At 38.6% G+C, this 10514-nt stretch overlaps 1 protein-coding gene across 2 annotated transcripts in view; it reads left to right on the forward strand.

Moving 5' to 3' along the window:
* The window catches only part of kars1 (lysyl-tRNA synthetase 1), a 42245-nt gene extending 32634 nt beyond the window's left edge, over nucleotides 1-9611 (forward strand). For both annotated transcript variants that reach the window (XM_052028290.1, XM_052028289.1), the window contains exons 14-15: nucleotides 590-733; nucleotides 7308-9611. In XM_052028290.1, the coding sequence (XP_051884250.1) occupies nucleotides 590-733; nucleotides 7308-7394 (231 nt within the window). In that variant the 3' untranslated portion in view covers nucleotides 7395-9611. The remainder of the gene's footprint in view (nucleotides 1-589; nucleotides 734-7307) is intronic.
* The last annotated feature ends 903 nt before the right edge of the window (nucleotides 9612-10514 follow it).

Consider the following 10514-nt stretch of genomic DNA (forward strand, 5'->3'; position numbering starts at 1 on the left):
GCCCCCTGGTGGCTAATTGCAAAATTTGACATCCACCTATACTTAGGATTGTGTTTATGTGGAGCACAAGGAGAAAAAGAGATTGCTATGTTATTCAGTGTTGAGAATGGGGAGGATGTTTTGTGTCTAATGTCACCATCCTGTGAGTTGAACTTTATTTCTTCTTTTCCCATGCATTTAACATTCCAACAATGCCTGCAATCATAAACATTGCAATTGGGCTGACTAAACAATACTTGTCCTGCCTAACCCCACTTCTAAACAGCATACCTCTGCATAATTTGGTCCAATTATCATTTACCCCCTCCAGCACATAATTCTAACTGTCCTATTGCCATAGGGATTAGATGAATAATACGTCTTAATCTGAATTTAAAATGCTAATGTAAACTGTATTGATCTAATTATAATGGAAGGAAAATCAAAATTAATTTGCTTTATTGACAGTTAGATTTACAATAAAAATTATTCAAGGATCCAATTTCTTTTGAGTTGGCAAACTAACCCTGTTTAATCAGTGGAAATACTGAGAATTTTTTTGATTTTGATTCTTTTGAATGGAATGCATTGTGTTTTAATGTTGTTGCAGGCTAAAGCTGCTGGTGATGATGAAGCCATGTTTATTGACGACAACTTCTGTACTGCTTTGGAGTATGGACTTCCTCCTACAGCTGGATGGGGCATGGGCATAGATAGACTCACAATGTTCCTGACGGATTCTAATAATATCAAGGTAAATTAACTTTATAGTTCAATAAAATACATGCTCTTTGTTTTTGTCATTTATTTTCAAAGTTAAAATAACCAGAATCTGCACCAAGTCATTTCTACTGCCATTTTCAATATTTCAGGGCATTTTGTCCAATACTATTCAAGGTTCTCAAAACTCAAGCTGCAGGATATATTTTGGAAATTATAAAAAGCACATTATATAAAATGGATTGTTTACATTACTTACTTCACCATTGATATTTTGGTTTAATATTGCTTCTCTTTTGTATTTTGCTGGGTCACAAACAAGAAGCAGATATTGAATTCAAATTGAAATCTGTATCAAATTAGTTTAGTGGGCCTGGGATATGGAAAATGAAAGATGAGACTGGCAAGTTTGCCTGCTGGAAATTTTGAATGTGCATATGTTACGTGAGGACAAGCTGGACTTTGATCTTTCTGGCTCTTGAGGTATAGTTGTTTGAGTGGAATACTAATAAATGAATCTGTAGAAAGGTAACCTCGCACCAGGGCGAATGGTAATTTGATGACATAATTTTATTGGAGTTATGAAGACACTAACTTTCCATTATTTTTCCTTACTTACATGTGGGTGGTTAAAATGTTCTAAATTAAATGCATAAAAATCTGTATGACTTGATAATGGTTTCCTTTTCTTGGCACTCTTCTATTATTACTTCCCCTCTTTTAAAAAAAAACTTGAGTCATTGAGTTTGATTTCTTACAGTACCTAGTCAAGATTATAAGTGATGTTTTCTAGATTTATTTTCCTTCACAAATCAACTTCCTTGTTTGTCTTCATGGATAGTGAAGCAGGAATACAGTGCTACCCATTTATGTTGATGTTTCTGATCCATGATGGGTGTGGTGTTATTATCTGCTGAGTGATAATGGGCTGTGTTATTAACTTTCCAATATTTCTTGGTTTTGGACTTGTTTGTGACATACAATCTTTTGGTTGCTTACCACCAACTACAGCATGGCCTATGGCATGTTAAGTTTTATTTGGTGTGCTTTTGTAGTATAGGGCAGTTTCATCTGCATTAAAGATATGTGAGATTAACTTCTTGAATAAATTCCTGGATAGGCTTATGCCTGTCATCTAGATTCAAAGTGTTTACAGATAAATCTTCCCCAGAAGACTGTTTTGTAGGAGAGATTATGCTGCAATTTAAACTGAAAATCAGCTGTTGCTGGGACTGAAGTTGTCAACGTCAGTTTTCTTCGCAAAGCTTTCTCCCCAAAATCTTTCTCCATTAAAAGTGTTTGGATTGGCTTTAACTATTGTTACACCCAGCAAAGAGCATTTTCTCCAATCCCAGATGCACATCTTTTTGCTGTTAGTATTTCATTTTCCGCTCTCATATTCTTGAATTTTTTTTCACTGTTCTTTACTCAGCCAGAGTGTATTTGAAATGAAATTCAGCTTGTATTGTTTGGTGTGTTCTTTCAAGTGCCTTTGATACCTTGTACTTGATTTCTAGATCTTGAAAATTGTTTCTTTTTGCCAGTGATTATTATCTACACTTCAAAGGCCAAATCCAAAGCTCCCAGAGCAAATTAGTTCTAAACATTTAATATATTCCATTGAAAGTATTATATGCATCCAACTACATCTTCAGTCTATCTTGTTATGCCTACTGCAACAGCAGTAACCAAAACATGCTTCTCAAGCTTACAAATATGGGATAAAACATTAAACGCCCAAGAAATATGCAGGTTATTCCAAACAGAAGGAATATGGGCAAGCAGTAACAAAGACTTGAATACTGAATTATCACGATATCTCTCTATATTAACCTCAACATAAAAATATGCAAAGGCAAATGAAGAAATTGGTTATTAATTTTTATGTGGTTGAAATAAGTGGGTTGCACTGTATATTACTGAACTGATCAAAGGTCACTTCCTCAAAGCTTAGCTTGTTTTTCATTTCACAGATTCCTCCTAACCTGCTAAGTATATCCAGCATTTTTTTTATTTCTTGGCAATTTAGTCTGATTAGTCATATGGTCTATGAAAATACACTTTCCTCCTCTGGAACCTACCTCAATCCTTATTGATTTAAAAAAAAATTATCATTAAACTGAGAAGGAAAACATATTATTTGCAAAAGGGACACTTGAGGTGCCATGAGCTTAGAAATTGGTGCATACTTTCAGTTCTAATGTATAGGCCAATTTTTGTGAATTTAAGAACTTTCAGACAACTATGTAGCTGGAGAGGATTTTACTAGTTTTGCATTAGAATGATAGTAAGTTTAGCCATCCCTTTCCTCACAGGAACAACCTTGTAGATACATCGTAGTCTCATGTTATTAAAGGTATTAATGTATATTCTATATTGCTTGAGTGGCAATTTGTTTTTACAGTGCCTAATGACGAATTCAGTAAGTACTCCATTGATAGAATTTAAATAAAACATGTTTTAGAAATGCTGTTAAATCCAAGTAAGTCTCCCTAAGGTCATTGAATTTAATTGTTATCTCATGTAGTCTAGATTGTGTGTGTGACAATTCCTTCCTTGAACACTGGTGTATTTTCCATGTTTCAATACCATTTTCTGGTAGTTACCTGTGTTACCAGGTCAAAATCAAGTTTATTGTCATATAGACAATAGACAATAGGAGCAGAAGTAGACCATTTGGCCCTTCGAGTCTGCACCGCCATTTTGAGATCATGGCTGATCCTCAACAATCAATATCCTGTTCCTGCCTTGTCCCCATATCCCTTGATTCCCCTATCGATAAGAAACCTATCTAGTTCCTTCTTGAAAGTGCCCAGAGAATTGGCCTCCACTGCCCTCTGAGGCAGTGCATTCCACAAATTCACAACCCTCTGGGAGAAGAAGTTTTTCCTCGCCTCTGTCCTAAATGGCCTAGCCCTTATTCTTAAATCATGCCCCCTGGTCCTGGACTTCCCCAACATCTGGAACATATTTCCCGTCTCTATCTTGTCCAATCCCTTAATAATCCTGTATGTTTCAATCAGATCCCCTCTCAATCTTCTCAATTCCAGCGTGTACAATCCCAGTCTCTCCAACCTCTCGGCATAAGACAGTCCCGACATCCCCGGAATTAACCTCGTAACCCTACGCTGCACGCCCTCTATAGCCAGGATATCCTTCCTTAACCGTGGAGACCAAAACTGTACACAATACTCCGGGAGTAGTCTTACCAAGGCCCTGTACAAATGCAAAAGAATCTCTTTGCTTTTGCACTCAATTCCCCTCGTAATACAGGCCAACATTCCATTTTCCTTCATCACTGCCTGCTGCACTTGCTCATTCACTTTCAGTGACTGATGAACAAGGACTCCTAGATCCCTTTGTATTTGCCCCTTACCTAACTCCACACCATTCAGATAATAATCCGCCTTCCTGTTCCTGCTCCCAAAGTGGATAACCTCACACTTATCCACATTAAACTTCATCTGCCAAGTATCTGCCCACTTACCCAACCTATCCAAATCACCTTGAATTCTCCTAACTTCCTCTACACGTCGCACTGCCACCCAACTTTGTATCATCAGCAAACTTGCTAATGTTATTCACAATGCCTTCATCTAAATCATCAACATACATCGTAAACAGCTGCGGTCCCAGCACCGAGCCCTGTGGCACCCCACTAGTCACGGCCTGCCATTCTGAAAAACATCCATTCACCCCTACCCTTTGTTTCCTATCTGCCAACCAGTTTTCTATCCATGTTAATACCCGCCCCCCAATTCCATGAGCCCTAATTTTACCCACCAATCTCCTGTGTGGCACTTTATCAAATGCCTTCTGGAAGTCGAGGTATACAACATCCACTGAATCTCCCTCGTCTATTTTCCTGGTTACATCCTCAAAAAAACTCCAGTAGATTAGTCAAGCATGATTTGCCCTTGGTAAATCCATGTTGACTCGACCCAATCCTATCATTGCTATCCAAATATGCCGCTATTTCATCCTCAATAATGGACTCTAGCATCTTCCCCACCACAGATGTTAGGCTAACTGGACGATAGTTCCCCGTTTTCTCCCTCCCTCCTTTCTTAAAAAGTGGGATAACATTAGCCATTCTCCAATCCTTAGGAACTGTCCCCGAATCTAAGGAACATCACCAATGCATCCACAATTTCTAGAGCCACCTCCTTTAGTACCCCGGGATGCAGACCATCTGGACCTGGGGATTTGTCAGTCTTCAGCCCCATTAGTCTACCCATCACCATTTCTTTCCTAATGTCAATCCACTTCAGTTCCTCTGTCACCCTCTGCCTTTTGTCCATCCTTACTTCTGGGAGATTTCTTACGTCTTCCCCGGTGAAGACAGATCCAAAGTACTTATTAAATTCGATTGCCATCTCCCTGTTTCCCGTAATAATTTCACCCGATTCGGTCTTCAAGGGCCCAACATTGTTCCTAACTAACACACACGTAATGAAATAAATGTGCAATGAAAAACTTACATGCAGTGGCATCACGGGCACATATCATCTAAGCAGCATTCACAAGAAAAACATAAACCTAAATTATGTGCAATTTTTACTAGGAACACAATTAGAACAAAAAAACAGTCCATTTTAGTGCAAAGTGATCAGTGTTGCTAAACTGTAGTGATTAGGGTTTTGCCAGTTGGTTCAAGAACTGAATGTTTGAAGGGAAGTAGCTGTTCTTGAACCTGGTGGTGTGGGACTTCAGGCTTCTGTACCTCCTGCCCAATGGTAGCTGCAAAAAGATGGCATAGCCCAGATGGTGGGGATCTTTGATGATAGATGTTGCCGCCTTAAGGCAGCACCTCCTGTAGATATTACCAATGATGGGGAGGGATGTGCCTGTGATGGATTGGGCAGAGTCCACTACTCTCTGCATTCCTGCACATTTGAATTGTACCAGACCAGGATGGATACTTTCAACAGTTCATCTGTAGAAGCTTGTTAGAGTGTCCTTAACCTCCTAATAAAGTAAAGATGCTGGTGCGCTTTCCTTATGATTGCATTTATGTGCTGGACCCAGGAGAGGTTATCTGCTGTGGTAGTGCCCAGGAATTTAAAGCTGGTGATCCCTCAATGTTGACTGGAACACATTCAATTCAATTCAATTCAATTCAATTCAACCCCTCCCCTCCCCTCCCCTGAAGTCAACAATCAGCTCTAGTTTTGCTGACATTGAGCAAGAGGTGGTGGTTGTGGCACCACTCAACCTGATGTCCTATCTCGCTCCAATCAGCTGACTCATTGCCACCTGTGATTTGTTCAACAACAGTAGTGTTGTCAGTGAATTTGAAGATGGCATTGGAGCTGTGCTTAGCCATACAGTCTTGTGTATAGAGAACACGAGCCTTGAGGTGCACTTGTGTTGATGGTCAGTAAGGAGATGTTGTTACCAATCCTCACTGATTGCGGTCTGCCAACGAGGGAGTATGCAGTTGCAGAGGGAGGTAAAGAGACCCAGGTCTTGAATTTTGATGATGAATTTGGATGGGCTGTTTGTGTGGAATGCCAACCTAGTTGATGAACAGCAGCTTAGCCGCCTTCTTCGCCAGATGATCCAGAGCAGAGTGAAGAGCCAGAGAAATCGCATCTGCTTTTGACCTGTTGTGGCAGTAGGTAAATTGGAGTGGGTCCAGGTCATTTGAGGCACGAGTTGATTCGTTCCATAACCAACCTCTTGAAGCACTTCATTACGGTTGATGTAAGCGATACCAGACAGTAGTCATTGGGCCAGATCACCATGCTCTTTTTGGGCACTGGTACAATAGATGCCTTTCTGAAGCAGTTGGGAACCTCAGACTGCAGAAGCAAGAGGTTGAATATGTCCGTAAATACTCCAGCCAGTCAGTCCTCCTGGATCTTTTATACTTGGCCAAGTAAGCAGTCTGGACCAGATGCCTTTTGTGGATTCACCCTCTTGAAGGATGCCTGGACGTCAGCCTTAGAGACTGAAATTACAGGGTCATCCAGAGATGTGGGGGCTTGTGTGGGTGTGTCATAGTTCTCCCTAACAAAAAGTGCATAAAAGGCTTTGAGCTCATTTGGGAACGATGGGTCATTGCCACTTATGCCACCTGATCTCACCTTGTAGGAAGTTCTATTGTGCAAGCCCTGCCACAGCTGTCAAGCATCCATCTCTGATTCCAGTTTAGTCCAAAATTGCCTCTTTGCACTCACAATGGCCTTCCAAAGGTCATACCTGGACAACTTGTATGACTCTGGGTTGCCAGCCCTAAACACCACATATCTAGCCTTCAAAGGATTACGAATCTCCTGGTTCATCCAGGGCCTCTAGTTGGATCTATTGAATTCAATGTTAAAGCATGCCATGGTAGCATTTGAAATCACTAGCTTTGGGTCTTTAAAATAATTGCCCTGCAATGGTATCTGTTAATTTAAAATTACCCTTATGCATCAACATGTGAAATGATGTGATTAGTTTCAGGTTACGATATGCAGAGCATTTCTTTTTTTCTAAACTTTTCAGAGCATAGTTTGTTAGGTTAAGGTCAAAAATAGCTATATTTGACATTGCATGCATTTTTAAAGTTTCTTACAAGGTTAATATTATAAAGTTAATTTTATTGTGTTGTTTTACTTTAGGAGGTCTTGTTCTTCCCAGCAATGAAACCAGAGGACAACAAAAAGGAACGGCCTGATGTTGCTGAAAATGCACCTTCAGCAGATTAGGAACACTGCAATTCAATGGATCACTGAATGATGACTGCATCACCATATGCTTAATATTAGTAAAAATATTGTGTCTTGTGACTCCAGGGAAGAGTTAAACTTTGATTGTTCTTGTTTGATTTTCAACTCTGCTGATATCTAAGTTTTATTTAGCAGTAATCTCCAATACCTATAACTCACTTCACGTCAAGAAAATGTAACATATTATTTGTCAGGCTTAACATCTTTTATACTGATGTTTCTGCACACTACCCAAATCTGTTCCTAGAATGCAGCATTTTTTTTGCATTAAAAGAACAAGACTGTATTGATGAATCATTAATAAATTGGAAGGAATAGTGAATTATTTTTAATAGATTGCAGCTGCTTTTATTATACATTTAGATTCCTTCTAAAGAATCAGTGGATAATGATGTAATATATGACATTTAAGTCTTCCCCCTTACTGACTGGATCTCCAGAGGTTAGCATGGTATCTTACACTAGCTAGGCTATGCTTAGAGTATTGTGTGCAGTTCTGTCACTACACTATAAGAAGAATGTGATTGTGCTGGAGAGAGTGCAGAGGAGAGTCAATAAGATGTTGCCTGGATTGGAGGACTTCAGTTATGAGGTGAGAGTGGATAGGCTGAGCTTGTTTCCCCTGTAGCAAAGAAGTCTGAGGAATGACCTGATAGGGTAAATAATCAAAATATTTTTCCCATGTTAGGGATATAAAAAAAAACGAGAGCAGAGGTTAAGTGGAGAGGAAGGAATTTAAATGGGATCTGAGGGGTGAGTTTTTGCTAAATTTCACAGTTAATATCCAGAACATACTGGAAGCAGTGGAATATGATACAATTATTATGTTTAAGAGGCACTAAGATGGATACTTAAATAGGCAAGACATACAAGGCTGTAGTCCTAATGTGGGCAAATGGGATTAGTGTAGATGGACAAAAAGGTCAGCATGCACATAGTGGGCCAAAGGGTCTGTTTCTCTGCTGTAGGACAGTCCAAGGTTTTAAAAAAAAATATCAATTCATTAGACTGCCAACATCTCTCAACAGTCTGCCTCAATATAATCAGCTGGCCATGCAAGATGTGGAAAAAGGATTGACATCTCAAATTTGACTCCTTATTATAAACTAAACAATTTGAGATTGATTCATGATGCAGAATCTGTCATTCCAAAGTCAGTACACAATTAAACCTTAATAAATGGAGATAACCAGTTTGCCCCCCCCAAAAAGCAGCCAAAGCAGAAAAACCAAGCCTTGCTGCAGTCAGGCTATAGTTAGATACCATTACAAAGACTGATTTATAACTAAACAGTATGCCTTCATGGAAACCTTCTTTAAACTTCGATGGAATTAACACTGTAACTAGGCATAGAAAGCACACTTGACACTGAACACAGTGCTGCTTGTTTATGTCAATGTTCCTTGGTCCACGTCAACAGTGCCAACATAACCAATCCAAGATGATGGAGGAACATGTATTATATGTAATCAAGTGCTGAGTAATAATGGGCAGCATTATTGATTTTTTTTTCCCCCTCCAAGATTATGATGTGTGCACATGGATTACTAAATTTAATAAAAAGCTTAAGACTAGCAAAATCCAAAGGTTGTATTTGTAGAATAGTACATCACCAATGATCTCGGCTTCAGCAGTCCACTCCCTCCCAAAACAAAGTGCACAAAACAAAGATTAAAACCAAACACTTCAAAACCTAAGACAATCATGAATAATAAAAGTTAGTTTGAAAAAAGATTTTCAATGACTGTTGCTTCATTCTTGACAATTGTTCCTTCTTTACAAACCTGAAATGTTGGTCCAGTAATTCAAATACACTTTTGTTTGTCTTAGCAGCCTGTTGAAAATAATCACAATATGTTTAAATTATTGAGCTCCCAGTACTGACAAGATGAAGATATTTTCAGCTGCCTCCTGGAGTGCTGCAACGCAAGTTTCAGCAGTAGCTGCAGAAGTCAAAAATTCTTAACTCCAATATTAATTTTGAAAAGAGTGTCACATTGGCATCATCTTTGTCACATGGCAAAAATCGATTGAATTTATCATTTGCTGCAAACAATAATGCACACAAAGTAATTTTGGATTCTTTCCTACTTCATATGAGGTTTTCTTAAAAATGTTCATTGTTTGAAGCAAAGCTACCTTAATTTTTGTATTTGTCTTAAGGCACCTAGAATATTAAAATTGCAGTATACTTACTTACTTTAAAAGACTTTGTTAGTTATTATCAGCCAAGGCACTAGGGCTAACTTGTCTACTCTAGTGTTATGAGATTCTTTAAATCCACTGAAGACGAGACTTGCCTCAATTTAATATTTTATACAAGAAGGCACGTTATTTCAGAGCATTGCAGTCATTTACAACTGCACCAACATGCTATCTTAGTGTTTGCTATGCTCAAAACTGTGTAGCAAGTCTTCAATACTCAACCTTCTCATTCAGATGTACAAATGGTACCAACTGAGCCACAATCATAAATTAAGCTGCGGGAAATAAAAAAGACTGTCTTCGAACACATTAATCTGCTTCCTGCATGTATCAATAATACTATAAAGCTAAAATGAAAAAAATTATCACTTTACTCTTAGTCAAATGCAACAAATTCATACAAACCAATTGAATTATGTCATTACATATTAAACATGTTTGCAAATCAAAAAGCTGCAGGTCAGGCAGCATCTGTGTAAAGAGAAACAGTGTTGATGTTTCAGATCAAAGACTGTTCACCGAAACTGGAAAAACAAGTTACAGATCGGGTTTGGATGCATGGATCAGATAAAATACAGCAAGGTCAGTGCTTCCCAGGTGATTCCAATGTTTATGCAACATCCAGTTAATAGATTAATGAGGGCAATTAGAGAGAGAAAGCAAGCAAAGGGACATTGCTAAAAGGTAATGAAATGTAGTTAAGAGCTATTGCTGAACCCAAATCCAAAAGTTGATTGCCGGAAATGTCCAGCACACTACAAATTGTAAGGTTATCCATCTGTAATATTAAGTCAGTTGTTCTCTTTCTGCAGAGACTGCAGAAAATGCTCAGCACATCAAGCAATTTCCTTTGTTTTAGGTTCAGCAACAACTTACTTTCCCAATTCTGATGAA

Source organism: Pristis pectinata, chromosome 13 (genome assembly GCF_009764475.1).
Source record: "Pristis pectinata isolate sPriPec2 chromosome 13, sPriPec2.1.pri, whole genome shotgun sequence".
Classification (NCBI taxonomy): domain Eukaryota; kingdom Metazoa; phylum Chordata; class Chondrichthyes; order Rhinopristiformes; family Pristidae; genus Pristis; species Pristis pectinata.